General features: G+C 50.9%; 1 protein-coding gene across 1 annotated transcript in view; it reads left to right on the forward strand.

Moving 5' to 3' along the window:
- Positions 1-19,179, forward strand: part of TFAP2E (transcription factor AP-2 epsilon) — a 28,753-nt gene that overhangs the window by 913 nt on the left and 8,661 nt on the right. The window contains exons 2-4 of the mRNA XM_032247586.1: positions 5,910-6,075; positions 6,319-6,869; positions 7,428-7,479. Coding sequence (XP_032103477.1) covers positions 5,910-6,075; positions 6,319-6,869; positions 7,428-7,479 — 769 coding nt within the window. The remainder of the gene's footprint in view (positions 1-5,909; positions 6,076-6,318; positions 6,870-7,427; positions 7,480-19,179) is intronic.

Here is a 19,179-nt window from a genome sequence, read left to right on the forward strand (position 1 = left end):
ACCTGTGGTTGGCTATGCATAGAGAAGAATATTTATTTACTGGATGTACTGAAAGCCATCTTCTTAGTATGGATTCTCTGGGGTAAATATGAAAAGACATAGAGGCTGGGTGTGGTGGCTAATGCCTGTAATCCCAATACTTTGGGAAGCTGAGGTGGAAGGATCATTGATCAAGATCAGCCTGGGCAACACAGTGAGACCCCCATCTCTACAAAACAAAAACAATCAGCTGAGCATGCTGCCTCATGCCTATAGTCCCTGCCACTCCAGAGACTGAGGCCAGAAGATCTCTTGAGTCCAGGGGTTTGAGGTTATATTGAGCTTTGATCACACCACTGCATTCCAGCCTCGAAGATAGGGTGGTATCCTGTCTCAGGGGCAGGGGCGGGGAGGGAAGGTGTAAGCAGTGGCTTCTACGTAGGTCCAAACACTGTGCCTGGAGCATGAGAGCATGACGGGCAGAACATTTACAGGAAAACTTACAGAAAGTATGTGCTCTGAGACTTCAGGGTGAGGAAGGGCTTGCCAGGCAGACACGAAAAGGAACAGCAGGTATGAAGGCATGCAAGCTTGAGAACTGCCAGTAGTTTCTCATTCCACAGTGTATAGCGTATGACGTGGGGAGCGGTAGAAGATGAGGATGAACCAGCAGGCGTGGACCAGATCCCACTGTGCTGTGCTCAGAAGCTTACACATGGAATCATGCTGAGGCAGTTTGGTTTTGGTTTCGGTTTTTTAATAGAAACAGGGTCTTACTCTGCCTCCCACCCTGATCTCAAAACGTGGCCACAAGCAATCCTCCTCCCTCAGCCTCCCAAAGTGCAAGATTGTAGGCATGAGCCACCATGCCCGGCCAGACTGCAGATGTTTTAGCAGATTGAATGTGATCCCGTTTGCATTTTGGGAAGATGTTGCACTGCGAGAGGAATGGCTGAGCCAGGGAGCTGAAAGGGGAGGTGCTAAGTCCAAACTAAGCCAATGGCAATGAGGATGGAGAAGATATAGGTAGTAGTTAATAGGACTTGGTGATTAATTGAAAGTGAAGAGGGATAAAGAAAAGGGTGGGTAGAACCAAGGATGACTCCCAGATTCTTGATGTGGGAGCCACTGAGTGGATAGTGGGGCATTCACTGTCACTGGGAACACTGGAACAGACAGATTTGTGCATACCATACACAACTCAGCTGGGGAAATGGTGAATTTGCGCTGCTCATGGAATAGCCAAGGGGTAGTTGCTTTTTATGGTCTGGAGCTCAGAGAGAGTCTGGGCTAGTGACAGATTTGGGAATTGTCAGTAGAGAGGGTCCCTAAAGTCATAGGAGGGACTGAGATCATCTGGGGATGTGAAAAGAGAAGGGAAAGGCCCCAAAGGAAGTGACAGCCACCCATGGTCCCTGCTGTCAAGGTGCTCTCCCTCCCATAGTGGAGAACGCAAACCCTGCAAAGTTTCCTAATACAAGGCAGACAGAATTCTGTGTTTAAATGAGATATGGTCGGAGTGTTCTGGCTTGCTCTTGGGTATTTCAGCGGAGTGGGGAAAAGGGAGATCTGAGCTGCAGTTGTGAGATATAACCACGAGATGGCGCCTTGGCACCTCCTTGTGCCAGATTTCCCCACCCTGCAAACAGCCTGACCTGGAGCAAGAGGTGGTCAAAGGCTGGGAGAACAAGGGTGGCTGTCTCAACAACAATAAAGGAGGCAGATCGGAGTTTTTTCTTAACATAAAATCCAAATGCAAGGTCACTTTTTGAAAAGAGAGGGAGCCTGGGAGAAGAGCAATATGCCAAGTATGACAAATGGGAGTCCACGTATGTTTGAGCATGCACCCCTATGTTCCTATGGGTACTTGTCAATATGTGTCCTCTGCCTCTATGTGTACTTGTGTTTCCCATGAATGTCTCTGTGCATGTTGTATGCCCCGTGTTCCCAAGGCCGTCTGCATGTGTACCCCAATGCACCCCAGGGCCTCCACATGTGTGCATGTGTCCCAGGGAGCAGACAACCAGAAATCTCTACCTCCATGCCTCAGAAAGTGAGGAGTCCCTTGGCGCTGAAAGAAGTGGTCCACAGAGTCTGAAACCAAGGGACTCTGATGTTTTAGGGAGCCTCAAAGCAGTAGCAGACCATGAAGAGTATCCCTCTCCCCAGTAGCCATAATCATAATCATTCATTTATCAGATGATCTCTTCAGATTACACCCAGGTTCTGTGTATAGCTACCCAGGGTCATGTTCACAGAGAGCCTTCCAAAAGGATCACTTAAGAGGCCAATGGATTCACAACATCATCTATTGATTTACCACTTACAGTATTTAATAAGCATTCATTGATTACCTGTCATGTACCGAGCACAGTGCTAGACACATTTTCTGTTTCTCTTTTAATCTTGTGAAGCAGTTCCCGAAAGAGGAAAAGAACATTGGTCGCAACTGCAGAGTCTGGAATGCTCATTAGAATGTTCGGACTTTTTTTTTTTTCCTGAAGATGGGTCATGGTGAACCCTAGGAAAGTTTTCAGTAGGGAGGTAACATGATCCTGTCCCTCTTATTGCTGAATGGAATTGGAAATGGATCAGAACAGGTATGAATAAAGTAAGGAGACCAGTTAGAGAGTTGTTGCAATGCCTAGATAGTGGTCCTTAAACCTTAGTGTGCCTCTGAGCCACCTCGAGGACTTGTTAATAACAGAGGTTGCTGGACTCCACCCCCAGAGTTACTGACTCAGGAGGTCATGAGTGGGGTCCAAGTATTGGGACTTCCAGCAAGCTCCCAGATATTGTTGGTGATGCTGGTCCAGGAACCACACTTTGGCTATGTTGCCTAGGCTGGTCTCAAACTCCTGGGCTCAAGGGACCATTTGAGAGCCATTAATCTAAGAGTAAGAGTAAGGTAGTTTAAGGTGCTGGGACAGGGGTACCATGTGCCCTCTGGGATACCCGCTTCAATTCTCCACTACATATCTTCTGAGGGTGTATGTTTAAGGGTTAGAAATGGCAACACTCCATAAGGATTAGCTTGTGGGGGTTAAGGAAAGGACCCAGACTCTTCTGGGATGACTAGCAAGTTTTGAACTTGAAGGATGGTGGTGTCATTTATGAAACTACAGAGCATAGGAGAAGCAGGTTGGGGTTGGTGATTGGGATGGAGGAGATGCTGAGTTCAGTGATGGACGTGGAAAATTTCAGAGAGCTGCAATGAGATGTCTGGAGAAAATACGCAACTGGCAGCTGTGTCTATGGGTTTGGATCTCTCACTAGAGATCCGGGCCAGAGATAAGACAGTTGGGAGATAACAGCAGGCAGCTAGTCATTAAAGACTTGGGCGAGGCGTGGTGGCTCATGCCTGTAATCCCAGCACTGTGGAAGGCTGAGGCAGGCGATCACTTGAGGTCAGGAGTTCGAGACCAGCCTGGTCAATATGGTGAAACCCCCGTCTCTACTAAAAATACAAAAATTAGCTGGGTGTGGTGGTGTGCACATGTAATCCCAGTTAATCAGAAAACTGAGGCATGAGAATTGCTTGAACCCGGGAGGTGGATGCTGCAGTGAGCCAAGATCACCCCATTGCACTCCAGCCCAGGCAACAGAGTGAGACTGTATCAAAAAAAAAAAAAAAAAAAAAAAAGACAAGAGGGGATGAGCTCACTCATAAAGAGTGTAGATAGGAAGAAAAAGCAGAAGCTTCTCTGCTCTGAGAAAGAATTACTGACATTAAGCATGTAGGTGAAAAGAGAGACAGAAAAGAAGAGAAATGATCAGTAGGAGAATGAGGCAAGAAGGGGCTATCACAAGCTGTAGGAAGTAGAGTGGGGAAACCCAATGAAGCCATAGACAGGCAGCGCATCCTGTCACTCTGGCCTTCCCAAGCTGCTGGAGAGAGCAGGGGCATGGGCATCATCTCCTTCACTGCTCCTTGACTTCTCCCAAAGGAGTCCACCAGCTTCTATTCATGCACTGACACCTGTCCTGGAGCTTGACTTCTGATGTCCTATGGCTGAGGTTGAGGGTGGGAGGAAGAGGTGTTGCCACAGACTCCCTCATATATAGATACACACAAACACACTCCTGATCTCTGACCTGTCTTGAGCAGGAAGGTTGCAGAGAGCTTCCAAATTCTGCTTCATCCACCATCCTCACTGGCAGTTCCAGACTTCGGAAAGTTCTTAATGATGAATCTTTGGCTTCTAGCCTCCTTCTTTCCCCATCGCTCCCCTGGCTGAGATCATCCAGCCCTGAGCTCTGGACCTGTCATGCATCTTCTGGGATACCCACTTGGGATCATACATTCCATGAGTTAATGGTGTCACTATCACCTCCTCTTCTATATCAATAATTTTACCTTAATCTCTTTTACTACTTTACTAGAAAGGAACCTAAAAAAACAACTAGTCCTCTCTGCCTTCCTCTACTTTTTTATTGGTGTTTTGGAAGTTGCAGAAACTGAGATCACAGAGGAAACGGGACATAGCTAGGATCACACAGTCAATCGGAGTCAGGACTAAATCTAAGCCCCTGAGTCTGAGGCAGTAGAGAATAGTGATTCTCAGCAGAGAGGGGCCAGGGGCTGATTACCCCAGCTCGACCACTTAACTTAGCTGCTTGACCTTGGGCAAGCCATTTAACCTCACCCCTCCCCTGAAAATGGGGATGATATGGGTATCTCTCTCATAGAGCTGCTGTGAGGGTTAAATAATCCAATATTCGTGAAGCACTTTGCACAGAGGCTGGCACATTCTGTAATAAGTCTGCTGTGATTATTTCTACTTTGCCCTGGTCTACACATCTTCTTGCTTTCAGAAACATCTTTCTTCTTTCTTAATTCCCATTCTCCTTAGCATTCCCCTCTCATTTGTCCATCTTTAATCACTGTCTCTGCTTCTCAGGAGGGGAAGGTTGGGTTTGGGCAGAAAAAAAAGAGAGAGTGACTATAGAGACTGGAACTTGCCTGACAGCCAGGGAGTGCCTGCCATGGTAACACACAAACATGTAGCCTGTGCATGTTAGCGTAACAATCACACGGCACCCCCGTGAGTCAGTTACACACAGTCACTCAACAGTCTCTGGGTATCTCAAGCCCGCATTCAATCAGCCCAGGCCCCTGTGGCTTCAGAAACATCTTGGCCGCTGATCAGGTGGAGCTCATACTCAAAACCCATCCCAGGCAACTTTGTCTGGCCAGCTTGTGTGTTCAACTGTCTCAGAGCCTGGCTTGGCATTGGAAGTTTTCAGCCCAGGAAGCCTGAGTGAAGTGGGCACCTTAGAGGGATTTTGATGCATTCAGGAGAGACTGTGATGGTAGCCCCCCTACACACACACACACACACACACACTGACACATATGTGCACATGAGCAGATAGGCTTGAGTCTGCAGCTCACTAACTTCTTCATGATTGCCCACCTCGTCCAAAGTCTCTTGAGGTTCTTAGAGAAAGGATTGATACCCATTTTACAGAGGAAGCTGAGGCCAGCAAAGAATAGTGTTTTGCTTAAAGGAAAGGATGCGATAGAGCCGAGAAAATGTAGGGCCTCTGCGTCCCAGCCTCGAATCTTTCTGTTTCACTGCAGCTGTGAGCTGCAAGCCTAGAAGGCGGCTCACATCAACGTGGGCTAATTCACGCCCCGTTACCCACTCTACCCGATCCCACCTCCAAAGCCACCGCCTCCCCTTCGGTGGCCGCTGGGGAAAAGGGAGAGAACTGCCATAGCTTGTCTCTTTAATGCGCGCCCCCGGAGGCCCGGCGCGCCCCCGCCACTATAACTGGAGTGTATGGAGCAGGCTGCGCTCAGAGGAGGAAGGGCAGGAGCTGGGCACCCGTTGACTGACTTTTCTAAGTGCGATCAGTGCCCGTCCGTCCCGCCTCCATGGACCCGTCCGGGGACAGCCACTGCTGAGGACCCCACGCCCACTTAGGATTGCCGCTGGGTCGCACCCAAGCTACCGCACCGCGACCCCCGCGGGCTGTGCCGGCTCCCCCGCCTCTGCCCGCAGCTCTTGCCGTCGGGCCAGGGCTCTGCCGCCGCCACGCCTCGCGCCCCAAGCTCACCGACCGATGCTGGTGCACACCTACTCCGCCATGGTGAGTAGTCTCGCGGCCCCGGGCATACTCGGGTACTTTCCAACCATGCTGGACTTTCCAACCCTTCTGCCCCGTGCCAACGAAATCTCGGAGGGAGGGGGCCTCAGGGACTCCGCCAACTGAGAACGCGAGGCGCAAGTGACCGCTGTCCCCAGCCTGAGGCTCCTGCGCCCGCGGGTGGCTAGGAAATAATCTCGGGCCCCAGGAAGCGTGAGGGACGGCAGCTGGACCCTCCGAGCTGAGGAGGATCCTTTCGGGCTGGGGTCCTTTCAGCTCCAGCGGGTCACCTAACGCACCATCTCCTTCCCCAGGAGCGCCCCGACGGGCTGGGCGCAGCGGCTGGCGGGGCCCGTCTGTCGTCTCTGCCGCAGGGGGCCTACGGGCCGGCGCCCCCTCTCTGCCACACGCCGGCCGCCGCAGCTGCCGCCGACTTCCAGCCGCCCTACTTCCCGCCACCCTACCCGCAGCCACCACTGCCCTACGGCCAGGCGCCCGACGCCGCCGCAGCCTTTCCCCACCTGGCAGGAGACCCGTACGGCGGCCTGGCGCCCCTGGCGCAGCCGCAGCCTCCTCAGGCCGCCTGGGCCGCGCCCCGCGCCGCAGCCCGCGCCCACGAGGAGCCACCCGGCCTGTTGGCACCGCCTGCCCGCGCCCTGGGCCTTGACCCGCGCCGTGACTACGCCGCAGCCGTGCCCCGGCTCCTGCACGGCCTGGCGGACAGCGCGCACGGCCTCGCAGACGCACCGCTCGGCCTTCCCGGGCTGGCGGCGGCATCCGGTCTGGAGGACTTGCAGGTGAGACCCGAGGGGTCCGGGATGGGTCCGGACTGGCCGCGGTGGTTTAGTACCTTGTCTGGAAGCAGAAGGTGGCAAATGCAGGAACCCAACTTTTCCCCCAGCTCGCCACTTCTCACTGGTGACTCGGAGGATGCGTCCAACCTCCTGGGTTAGACGGTGCCTGGCCACCAAGGCTGCCTGGCACTAAGTCCGCCGGCACCGAGTCCGCCGCCTTGATGGCGGCGACCCTCGGCAGGAACCGAATCACTTCTTTTCTCTCCGCTGGGCCGTTGAGCCACGTATGACGTCCGTGGGGCAGCCCGCACCTGGGGCGAAAAGAGGCCTAATAGTTACTGGTTTAAGGTTCAAAGTTCCGTTTTTGCACCGCACGGCGAGATACTCACGCCTACAGCTCGGTGCCTAGACTTGGCGATTCCTGGGCCTGCCCGTTGCCGCCCCAGGCGGAGGTGGTGAGCATCGTGCGGAGCAGACCGGGACCTGGGGTCGCAGGGGCTTGGGGAGCCATGGACGACTAGGTCTTTATGCGCCCTCACCGCCGCCGTCTCCTATTTGCAGGCGATGGATGAGCCGGGAATGAGCCTCCTTGACCAGTCCGTGATCAAGAAAGGTAAGGAATGGCGTGCATCGTCAGGGCACAGCCGGGCGAGATGGTGCAGGCCCTGAGTGCACAGACCCATTTTCTTCACCTGCTGTGCCTCCTGTGTGTCGCCAGGCTGGGTGTCCACCAGAGGCTGGGCAGAGGTGCGAGCTTGATGAGTTTGCCCAGCACCCTGTAGCCTGGGGTGGGCCTGAGCAGGTCAGCTTCACTGGGCTGCAGCGCTGGGAGTCTGGCCTCTCTCCACCGAGGGGGAGGATGCTCTTGTGGATCTGGAGCTGATTTGCAGAACGAGTTAAACCACTTCCCTGTTTCCCTAAGAGGGGGGAATGGAAGTGCTGTTCCCACGGAGTTTGGGAAATGATTTTCACTTTAGAGAGCCTTAGCATTCCCCAGCCTGGCAGGCACTTTCTTCCCCTTCCTTCCAGCAGGGCCTTGGAGGCCTCTGGGGGAATTTTCTTTCTGTGGAGCTGGTGTGTGAATACTGTGTGTTAGGCTGTGTGCACCTTAGTCAGGACCCACCTGCTCCTGGGTGTCTGTGTCTATGTGAGTTCAGGGTCCTGCGTGTGTCTGAAATGTTTCTTTCGTGGGTGTCTTAGCATTTCTTGGAGTGTGAGTTTGTCTGTTTCTGTGAGTGTGTCTGTGAGGGGTGTCTCTGTACATTGGTGTGCATTTCTCTGCATTTGGGGGTCTCAATGTGTACAGTATCTCTGTTGTGTCCTGCACTTTGTTCTTTGGTATCTGAGGATTTCTAATCATGCAAGGGCCCTCTCTCTGTGTGCATATATAGGAGTATTTGTGTGACTCCTGGCATTAGTAAAACCCAGGAGGCACCTTTTCTGGCCTGAGGACCAAGTTCTGGCCATGCCAGAGGAAGGTGAGAGACAGACAAAAAGAGACAGCCAGAGAGGAGCAGAGACTCAGAGGGGCCCAGGCATTGGGTGGCCTCCTTACATTTGGGGCAGGTGCTGGAAGAAATTCAGAGGCGCACATGAGCTGCCCCAGGCAGGCACTTCTCCCACAGGATTTGGCTCGAGTTGTTTTTCAGACGAATGAATTCAAGCCTGGACTCTATTTGCCCTCCACTCGTTCTCGAGGGAGACCAGGGTGGAAGTGGTGGTGGCAGGCAGGGTCTAGACTTCCATGATGGCCAGGAGTGTGTAGGGGAAAGATGAGGCAACAGGACAGGAAGGTGGGGGAAGGAATGATATTGGGTCTATGTCCTGTATCTCTGGGAACTGGGGGTGTGGGGAAGACACTGGGAACCTTGTTGTGCGGCAGCTCTGCTGGCCAGGCTTGGTTGGCTTACTGGACAGCGCCTTTCTTGAACCCCGAAGAAAGAGATCCGTCTGCAGTGGGCAAAAGCCTGCCTGGACTTCCTTGCCGTAAGAAATATGACCATGGTGGTGGTCCCCAGTTCCCTACTCCTGCTCGGGCTCAAGAGACTGGGAGTCTAGGTTCACTGACTCCCTGAAAAAGGCTAAGACCCTGCATTTTAGAAAGGGGCTTGGGGAATCTCTGCCCTGCCCAAGGGTAGAAGAATCAGCTGTTGTTCTGAGCACGTTAACCCGGAACCCCGGTCCAAAGCCGAGACAGGAGGCTGGATGCGAGGTCCTCCCAGAGTTGGTTTCTCTCAAACAACTTCCAAGACTCCTACATCCTAGGGGTGCGCCGGAATCCCCCAAAGCAGTCCAAAGAACACAACCAGAGTCCGAACGTCCAGGGTGCGGCGCTCTGGCTCCCTGGAGCGGGGCGGGGCGGGGCGGGGCGGGGCAGGGCGGCGCGGACTCGGGCGTGCACCCACGGGACCCCAGCGCCAGCGGGTCTGTGGCCGAGTGGAGCGAGGTGGAGCGCGGGCGATCTGAGCTGGGACTGCGCCCTGGACGCCCCAGCCTGGACGTTGAGTTCCAGCCCGCGGCACTGCAGGAAAGGGGAAGGGGCAGGAGCCAGGTACAGCTGGATCCGGAGGTCGTGACCCAGTGGAAGGCGTGGGCAAACGACCCAGGGAGGCCGCGGCAGCGAGGCCGGTGGGCTCCTTGCTCCCTGGAGCCGGCCCGTCCCCACACCCGCCCTCGGCGCCCCTGGCAGTTTTCCCCTCTGCCCTCCGCGGCCACTGCGTGACTCGGCCTCGCCGCCGGCCCCGTGTGGAGTCAATTAGCGCCCTCTTTCGTCCGCTGCCCTTCCGACGGCACCCGGAGCCCCTGTCCTGTCCCACAGACCTTCGGCGTCCGTGAGTGTGGGACGGGAGCCTGCCCTGCCAGGGAACTGGAATCAGAGAATGTCGTTCTTGGCCACCAGAAGCGTCGGATCCCTGCAGCGCCTCCCAGCCAGGGCCAGAGGGGCGGCTGCGTCGGTAAGGTTGGGGTCCTGGGTGCGAAAGGGAGGCAGCTGCAGCCTCAGCCCCGCCCCAGAAGCGGCCTTCGCGTAGCGATGGTGGGTCGGGGGGTGGGGCGGTTCTCGGGCTTCGCCTTCGCCAGTGCGGCGGGGCAGACCTGGGCTGCAAAAGCTTCGCTGACGGCAGGCAAGGGTCCGGGAGGGGCAGCCAGGCGACGCCCCCCGCCTTACCACACGCTCCCGGGTCGCCGACCAGTTGCACCCGCGGGGTGGGGCAGGGGATGGCGGGGCTGAGGCCGACCCTAAGGGAATAAGGGAGCCCTCCATTTCCTGCCCCCATTTGTCACCTCCAGTTTTGCAACCTATCCCAGAGCCACAGAAAGCAGGCAGGACTGGTGGGGAAACGCGGCTGGACAGGAATATTTTCCAGCCGACAAGAGCAGTGAGCAGGGCTGTTCGGGTCTCACGAGGAGCTCAGAGGAGGCGAGTGAGTGCCTGAGGTTGGGAGGCTGCCTAGAGAAGAGATAGCTGAGCCGGGCTCAAGAGGTGCTTAGTGGGTGTTTGTTGAATGAATGAGTGATGGGTTTTGAAGTCTGAGTGCATTGAAAGAGGGGGTGTGTGAAAAGGGCTACTTTCATCACACAGGGCACAGCATGTGCAAATGCCCTTCCTGTGGAAAAGCCAGACAGGTTAAAAAGGTTACCAACGTGTGTAGGTTTCAGGTTACACAATCAGAACTGAAGGGGAGTGGTCAGGGATGAAGCTGAGACGGATCCTTCCTTCCCTCTGGAGGAGAGTGGGTGGTTGCCTACTTGGGGGTGGAGAACCCCTCTCCACAGGCTCAGCTGTCCAATCTCCGGGGGTCTCCAGGACATGAGCAGCTGTAAACAGTTGCCCTGTTCCCTGCTGTTTGGCCCTGGAGAAGGAGGAGGGAGATGGGGAGGGCCTCCCCTTTCCAGAGAATCTCTAAGCAGCGCAGGACATGGATGAGATACTGACCTCTGGGACAGAATTTGAGAGGGTGCCAAAAAACTCAGTAATCAAGATAAATAGGCCAGGTGCAGTGGCTCATGCCTGTAATCCCAGCACTTCGGGAGGCCGAGGCGGCTGGACCACTTGAGGTCAAGAGTTGGAGACCAACCTGGACAACATGGTGAAACCCTGTCTCCACTAAAAATACAAAAATTAACTGGTCATGGTGGTGCTTACCTGTAATCCCAAAGCTGAGACAGGAGAATTGCTTGAACCCGGGAGGTGGACGTTGCAGTGAGCCGAGATCACGCCACTGTGCTCCAGCCAGGGTAACAGAGAGAGACACAGTTTCACTCTTTCGCCCAGGTTGGAGTGCAGTGCCACGATCTCAGCTCACTGCAACCTCTGCCTCCCAGATTCTCATACCTCAGTCTCCGGAGTAGCTGGGATTACAGGCACCCACCACTATGCCCACTAATTTTTGTATTTTTAGTAGAGACAGGGTTTCACAGTGTTGGCCAGGCTGGTCTCAAACTTCTGACCTCAAGTGACCTGCTCTCTTAGTTCTCCCAAAGTGCTGGGATTACAGGCATGAGTCACCACACCTGGTCTTTTTAAATAAAAACAGTGCAAAAATCCACAATAAACAAAATATCAAAATTTTACAGGAAAAATTTACAGAATCTGAACTTGAACTTCCACAACTCTTTCTCCCTTGCCTCAAGGCTACTGTCTGCCCTAAAACGCAACTGAAAAACCATGCAGATGGAGTTTGGACTTTATCTGAGAACGGTGAGAGCTATGGAAAAGCGTGGAGCAGGGGAGTGAAGGATAGAAATTATACGTAAAAGAAACCTTGGGCCGGGCACGTTGGTTTACGCCTGTAATCCTAGCACCTTGGAAGGCCGAGGCAGGTGGATCACCTGAGGTCAGAAGTTCGAGACCAGCCTGACCATTGTGGTGAAATCCCATCTCTACTAAAAATACAACAAAAGTAGCCAGGCATAGTGGTACACACCTGTAGCCCCAACTACTGGGGAGGCTGAGACAGGAGAATCGCTTGAACCCGGGAGGCCATTGCACTCCAGCCTGGGCTACAAGAGGGAAAACTCTGTCAAAAAAAAAGGAAGAAACTCTCTAGCAGTTGGAGAGGAAAACTTGGTCAGACAGGTCCCAGCAGGGGAGATGAGGAGACTCAAAGGAGGGCATTTGCGCCTGCTGTGCCCCAGTGTGGGCTGGGAGCAGGTCACTACCCCCTCCTGTCTACTTTCCTCTTGCTCTGACCCCTCCAAGTTTTGGACCCTAAGTGTAGTCTAAGGAACCACATGCATCAGGATCCCCAGGGGATGCTTATTAAAAATGCAAATTTCGGGCCGGGCACGGTGGCTCAAGCCTGTAATCCCAGTACTTTGGGAGGCCGAGGCGGGTGGATCACGAGGTCAAGAGATCGAGACCATCCTGGTCAACATGGTGAAACCCCGTCTCTACTGAAAATACAAAAAATCAGCTGGGCATGGTGGCGCATGCCTGTAATCCCAGCTACTCAGGAGGCTGAGGCAGGAGAATTGCCTGAACCCAGGAGGCGGAGGTTGCGGTGAGCCGAGATTGCACCATTGCGCTCCAGCCTGGGTAACAAGAGTGAAACTCCACCTAAAAAAAAAAAAAAAAAAAAATGCAAGTTGGGCACCACCCCACGTTGACTGCATAAGAACCCCTGGAAGTTGCATTTTTTAACTGATTTATTGAGGTAAAATTTACCTACCTAAAATGTACACATTGTAAGAATATAATATGGTGATTTTTAGTAAATGTAGAGTTGTGTAACCATTACCACAATCCATTTTGAGGCATTTCTGTCATCCCCAGAAGTTCCCATTTGTAGCTAATCCCCATTCTCACCCCAAGACTTAGGCCACCACTGATCTGCTTTCTGTTCATATATTTGCATAGTCTGGAAATGCTGTATAAATAGAATATATAAATATGCAGAGTTTTGCATCAAACTTCTTTTCCTTAGCATAATGTTTGGGAACAACATTTTTCCCAAACATTATGCTAAGGAAAAGAAGCAGCAATAAAAAGAAACTATTATCAGCAGTTTGTTTCTTTGTATTGCTGCATAATATGCCATTTTCTGGGTGTAACACATTTTGTTTATCCTTTGGTCAGTTGATGGGCACTTGGGTTGTTTCCACTTTTTAGCTGTCTTGAATAATGTTGCTGTGAACATTCACATACCTGCCTTAGTGTAGACATATATTTTTATTGCTTTTGGGTAAGTTCCTAGGAATTGCTGGATTATATGGTCAGTTTAGATGTAATTTTTAAGAAACTGTCAAGCTGTTTTCTAAAGTGGCTGTATTATTTTACATTCTCACCAACAATGTGTGAGGGTTCCACTTTTTCACATCCCACACTTAGAATTGTCTTTTTTTTTTTTTCTTGAGATGGAGTCTCGCTCTGGAGTGCAGTGGCAAGATCTCTGCTCACTGCACCTTCTGCCTCCTGGATTCAAGCGATTCTTCTGCCTCAGCCTCCCCAGTAGCTAGGATTGCAGGCACGTGCCACCACATCTGGCTGATTTTTGTATTTTTAGTAGAGACAGGGTTTCACCATGTTGGCCAGGCTGGCTGGTCTCGAACTCCTGATCTTGTGCTCAGCCTGCTTCAGCCTCCCAAAGTGCTGGGATTACAGGTGTGAGCCACTGTGCCCAGCCCCTATCTTTTTTATTACAATCATCTAGTGGTATCAAAGTATAGTTTTAATTTGCATTTCCCTAATGACTAATTATGTTAAGCACTTTTTCATGTGCTTATTAACCATTCATCTCTCATTTTTAGTGAAATGTCTATTTACATATTTGGACCATTTTCTATTTAGGTTGCTATCTTATTGTTGAGTTATAAGAGCTCTTTATATAATGTATTCTGAATATGGTCCTTTATCACATATATGATTTTCAAACATTTTTTTTCCAGTTTGTGATTTATCTTTTTCTTTTCTGTTTTTAAAATTGTATTTATTTATTTATTTTACATTTTAAAAAATTATTATTTTTTCATAGAAACAAGTCTCAATATGTTGCCCAGGCTGGTCTCGAAATCCTGGCTTCAAGCAATCCTCCTGCCTTGGCCTCCCTCATTGCTGGGGTTACAGGTGTGAGCGACTGCTCACAGCTTCTTTTTTTTTTTTGATTAAAAAACTTTTTTAGAGATAGGTCTCATTATGTTGTCCAAGCTGGAGTTTGATGGCTATCTGCAGGCAAGATCATAGTGCACTGCAGCCTCGAACTCCTGGGCTCAAGTGATCCCTCTGCCTGAGCCTCTGGAGTAACAGACTACCTCCTCGTGCCACCACACTATGCTATTTTCTTTTTTTTTTTTGTTTTTTTTTTTTTTTTTGAGACGGAGTTTCGCTCTTGTTACCCAGGCTGGAGTGCAATGGCGCTATTTTGGCTCACTGCAATCTCCGCCTCCTGGGTTCAGGCAATTCTGCCTCAGCCTCCTGAGTAGCTGGGATTACAGGCACGCACCACCATGCCCAGCTGATTTTTTGTATTTTAGTAGAGACGGGGTTTCACCATGTTGACCAGGATGGTCTCGATCTCTTGACCTCGTGATCCACCCGCCTCGGCCTCCCAAAGTGCTGGGATTACAGGCTTGAGCCACCGCGCCCGGCCACGCTATTTTCTTAATAATATCTTTTGAGGTGCAAAAGTTTTAGACTTTGATGAAGCTCAATTTATCGTCATTTTATTTATTTATTTGTTTGTTTTATTAAGATGGATCTCGCTCTGTCACCTAGGTTGGAGTGCAGTGGCGCTATCTCGGCCCACTGCAATCCTGGCTCACTGCAACCTCCGCCTCCCAGGTTCTCCTGCCTCAGCCTACCAAGTAGCTGGGATTACAGGCACACGCCACCACACCTGGCTAATTTTTGCGTTTTTAGTAGAGACAGGGTTTCACCATGTTGGCCAAGTTGCTCTCCTGACCTCAGGTGATCTGCCCTCCTCAGCCTCCCAAAGTGCTGGGATTCCAGGTGTGAGCTACCGTGCTCGACCTATTATTTTCTTTAATAGGCCTTGCCTCTGGTGTTGTACCTAGGAACTCTTTGCCCAACCTGAGGTCATGAAGATTCTTCTCCTAAGTTTTCTGTTGTTGTTTGTATTTTTAGTAGAGACAGGGTTTTGCCATGTTGGCCAGGCTGGTCTCAAATTCCTGACCTCAAGTAATCCACCCAACCTTGCCTCCCAAAGTGTTGAGATTACAGGCATGAGCCACCATGCCTGGCCTCCTATATTTTCTTCCAGAAAAAACTTGCAATTTTAATAAGATTTCTGGGAGAGTCTATTGCACACTTCGCTAGGTTCAGAAGTCAGACTGTATTTACCATCTTCGGACAGAATGCCTTGTCTGACAGGTTGAATAACTGGGAGCTCTTGTGTCTGGGAGTGTGTGTGTGTGTGTGAATGGCTTCTGCATATGTGACAAGTAGGACACCATTAGATCACTTCAACTTCAGGAGTCACCACAGGGAATCCTGTTTTGTACGTGTGGGAGACCAACTTTAGTGTCTCTCCTTTGCCCTCTGTGCTATTTTAATTCCTACCTCCATCACTGCCCCTTCCCTGACCCACCTGATTCCCTAACCATGGATTCCATCCCTCTTGCTATTTTTAAGGGCAGAGGCTCTGAGAAAAAAAGGGACAGGTAGGGGAAGCGGCAAAGTCTGTCACTCATATACACAAACACATGTGCAATGTCATGTCTGTCCATATATTTAGCAGCACCTATGTTTGCATAAATCTGGCATCAACAGGAGAAAGCGCTTGCAAATATTCATATGCAGGCTACACATTCCTCCACACTCAAGAGCTCATCCTCATTGCTGTATCTATCACAAGGGCAGACAGTTTTTGTATACAATCACCTTTTTTTTGTTTGAGATGGAGTCTCGCTCTGTCGTCTGGGCTAAAGTGCAGTTGTGCAATCATAGCTCACTGCAGCCTCAAACTGGGCTCAATTGTCCTGTGGCCCCAGTCTCCCAAGCAGCTGAAACAATGGGCACATGCCACCATGCCTGACTGACTTAAATTTTTTTTTTTATAGATATGAGGGATGAGGTCTTATTATGTTGCCCAGGCTGGTCTTGAACTTCTGGGCTCAAGTGATCCTCCTGCCTCAGTTTCCAAAAGTGTTGGGATTATAGGTGTGAGTTACCATGCTCAGCGGGCCAGGGCCCTGGGTTTTAATAGCAGCTGGATAGAGGAGGCTGCTCATCCTGTTCCTCTGACCCCTACTACTAGTGAGGGGTGTTGGGAGGGAAGACAGTCACTTTGCCATTCTTTTTATTTTTAATTTATCAATTTGTAGGTTTTTATTTTTGTTTTTGAGACAGGGTCTCACTGTGTTGCCCAGGATGACATAGTTGGCTCACTGCAATCTCTGCCTCTTGGGCTTAAGCAATCCTCCTACCTCAGCCTACAGAGTAGTTGGGACTATAGGCATGTGCCACCGCTCCTGGCTAATTTTTGTATTTTTTGTAGAGACAAGGCGTTACTGTATTGCCCAGGCTGGTCTTGAACTCCTGGGCTCAAGCAGTCTTCCTGCCTTGGCCTCTCAAAGTGCTGGGATTACAGGTGTGAGCCACTGTGCCTGGCCCAATTTGTAATTTGATTTGTTTAAAGTCAAGCATGAGATATAATTTTTTTATACATACAGTGTAGTTCAGTTCGGGTTCCCAGGGCCCTTGCATCATTAGTTTATTCCACATTCACTGATGGCCACCTGTGCCAAGACCCTGCCCTCAGCACACTCATACATGGTAGGGAAGACGGCCATGGAAACAGACCAGGAAGGTTCAGCGTGGTAAGGCCAGAGATGTTGGTAAGAGGGAGCTGGGGGGCAGGGGAGGGAAGCTCTGCACAGGGGTTGGTGCCTAAACTCAGTAGCGTGAAGGACCTCTGAGACACAGAGGAGCACTGTGGGGCTCAAAGAGCTCACACCCTGGGAGTCACCATATCCCAGGAGACACTTCACACTTGTTCAATTTGGCCTGTGCTGGGTTTTTTAATCTTTGAATCATTGCCAATGCTTAAAAATTGAGAGATTTTGGCCGGGTGCAGTGGCTCACACTTCTAATCCTAGCACTTTGAGTGGTCAAGGCGGGTGGATCATGAGGTCAGGAGTTTAAGACCAGCCTGGCCAACACAGTGAAACCCCGTCTCTATTAAAAATACAAAAATTAGCTGGGCATGTGGCAGGCACCTGTAATCTCAGCTACTAGGGAGGCTGAGACAGGAATATTGCTTGAACCTGGGAGGCAGAGGTTGCAGCAAGTCGAGATCGCGCCACTGCACTCCAGCCTGGGCAACAAGAGCAAAACTTCATCTCGAAAAAAAAAAAAAGCAAACCAGAGATTTTACAAAACAATGCAGAATCCTAGTTTTAAAAACCAGCAAAATGAAACAAAAACACAAACAAACCAGGAGCTCTGTGTCCTGCGTGGCAGGGCTTTGCATAGTGTGCCCCTTCAGGCCGCCAGCCTCCCCCACAGCACACTCACTGTGTTACCTGTTGGGCCCCTCCTCCCTTGAAGCCTGGAGCTGTGCTATCCACCAAGGTGGACACTAGCCACATGTGGCTCCTGAGCACTGGAAATGTGACTAGTCTGAATTGAGACAAACTTAAGCATAAAATGTCCATTGGATTTTGAAGACTTAGTTCAAAGAATGTAAAATATCTCACTAATAATTTTTAAAGTGTTGATTACATGTTGAAATGATTTTATTTTTTATATATTGGGGTAAATAAAATGTACTAAAATGCTATATATTATTTACAATTATATTAATTAAAATTAATCTTACATGTTTCTTTTTACTGTTTAAAAATGTGGGCCAGGCCTGGTGACTCACCCCTTTAATCCCAGCACTGTGGGAGGCCAAGGCAGGCAGGCAGATCGCTTGAGTCCAGGAGTTTAAGACCAGCCTGGGCAACGTGGTGAAACCTCGTTTCTATGAAACATACGAAAATTAGCCAGGCATGGTAGCACATGCCTGTTGTAGTCCCAGCTACTTGGGAAGCTGAGGTGGGAGGATCGCTTGAGCCTGGGAGGTGATGGCTGCAGTGAGCTGTGGTTGCACTACTGTACTCCAGCCTGGGCAACAGAGCAAGACCCTGTCTCATAAAAAAGGTGGATACTAGGAAATATAAATGTGTACATGTGGCTCACATTATATTTCTCTTGGTCAGCTTGGGTCTAGTGCCTAATGGACAAATGAGGACTCAGCAAGAGGGGCTGGCAGAGCCAGACATGAGGGAGGGTGAAGAAGGCCATTGTAACATGATGGTTAAAGCTGTGAACTTTGGAGTTAGTGCTGAGAGTTCAAGGTTCATTTCTGCTCCTTACCTGCTGTCCCACTTTAATCTCTTTGAACTTTCAGCATGTGGCACTCATTGACAGGTGAAATGATAGCTGCCACTCATTGACAGGTGACATCATCTTGTCCAGCTCTGGAGCTGGGATTTGATTCTCAGGGAACTGACCAGGATCTGATGAGTTTTAGGCTGAGTTTTAGGCTGCAGAGTGATACATCCAGATGGAAAGATCCCTCTAGACCTGGGCAAGGAGACCAGAGCAAGGACTGTGCAGAAATTAACATTGGAAGTGGGCCTATGTCTGTGTGCTTGCAGAGGAGTGGCCACATCCGAGGCACATAAAGAAATGAAAGCCATAGGATGGGCAGGGTTGGGAGGAAAAAAAAAAAGGAAGCTGTAGGATGTGGTGATGGATGGGATGTGGCAGGGGAGAGGGTTGGAGAAGGTATCACAGGGGGTTCTGGCTCGGCTGCTGGGTGGAGGTGGGGAGGTTTATCCAGAGAGGGAGAGACTAGAGATTCTGCCAGGCTAGGGACCAGGCTAGCCTTTCCCACTTTTGTACTCCTCAGGCTGGGCACAATTCTCAGCATGCAAGTGCTCAGCCAATATTGCCAATTGGCTGGAAGGCTAAGAGCACCACCTTTGAGACTGCAGTCTTGGGTTTGCTCCTGGTTCTCCGTCTACTAGCTGTGTCATCTCAAGCATACTACTTCACCTCTCTGGACATCAGTCTCCTCATCTGTAAAATGGGAATAATGACAAGTGTAGCCCCTTGTTGGTTGTTTCAAGGACTGAGTGGGTTTATCTATGGGAGCACACAGCATAGTGGGTGCTCAGTAGCTGTTAGTCCCAGACTCCACACTCGAGCCTGACTCCTGACACACACAGGGCCTTGTCTACCAAGGCTCTCACCTCCTTAAAGGAAGTGAAGGCCAAAGAGTTCCACTAAGGAAGCAAATTCCTCAATATTCTCCCTTCCCCCGAGGCTAAGCGGGAGGATGGAGGTTAGACTGCAAGAAGAGCTTTC

This window comes from Sapajus apella, unplaced genomic scaffold (assembly GCF_009761245.1).
Source record: "Sapajus apella isolate SASKATOON/1434 unplaced genomic scaffold, GSC_monkey_1.0 scaffold62, whole genome shotgun sequence".
NCBI lineage: Eukaryota > Metazoa > Chordata > Mammalia > Primates > Cebidae > Sapajus > Sapajus apella.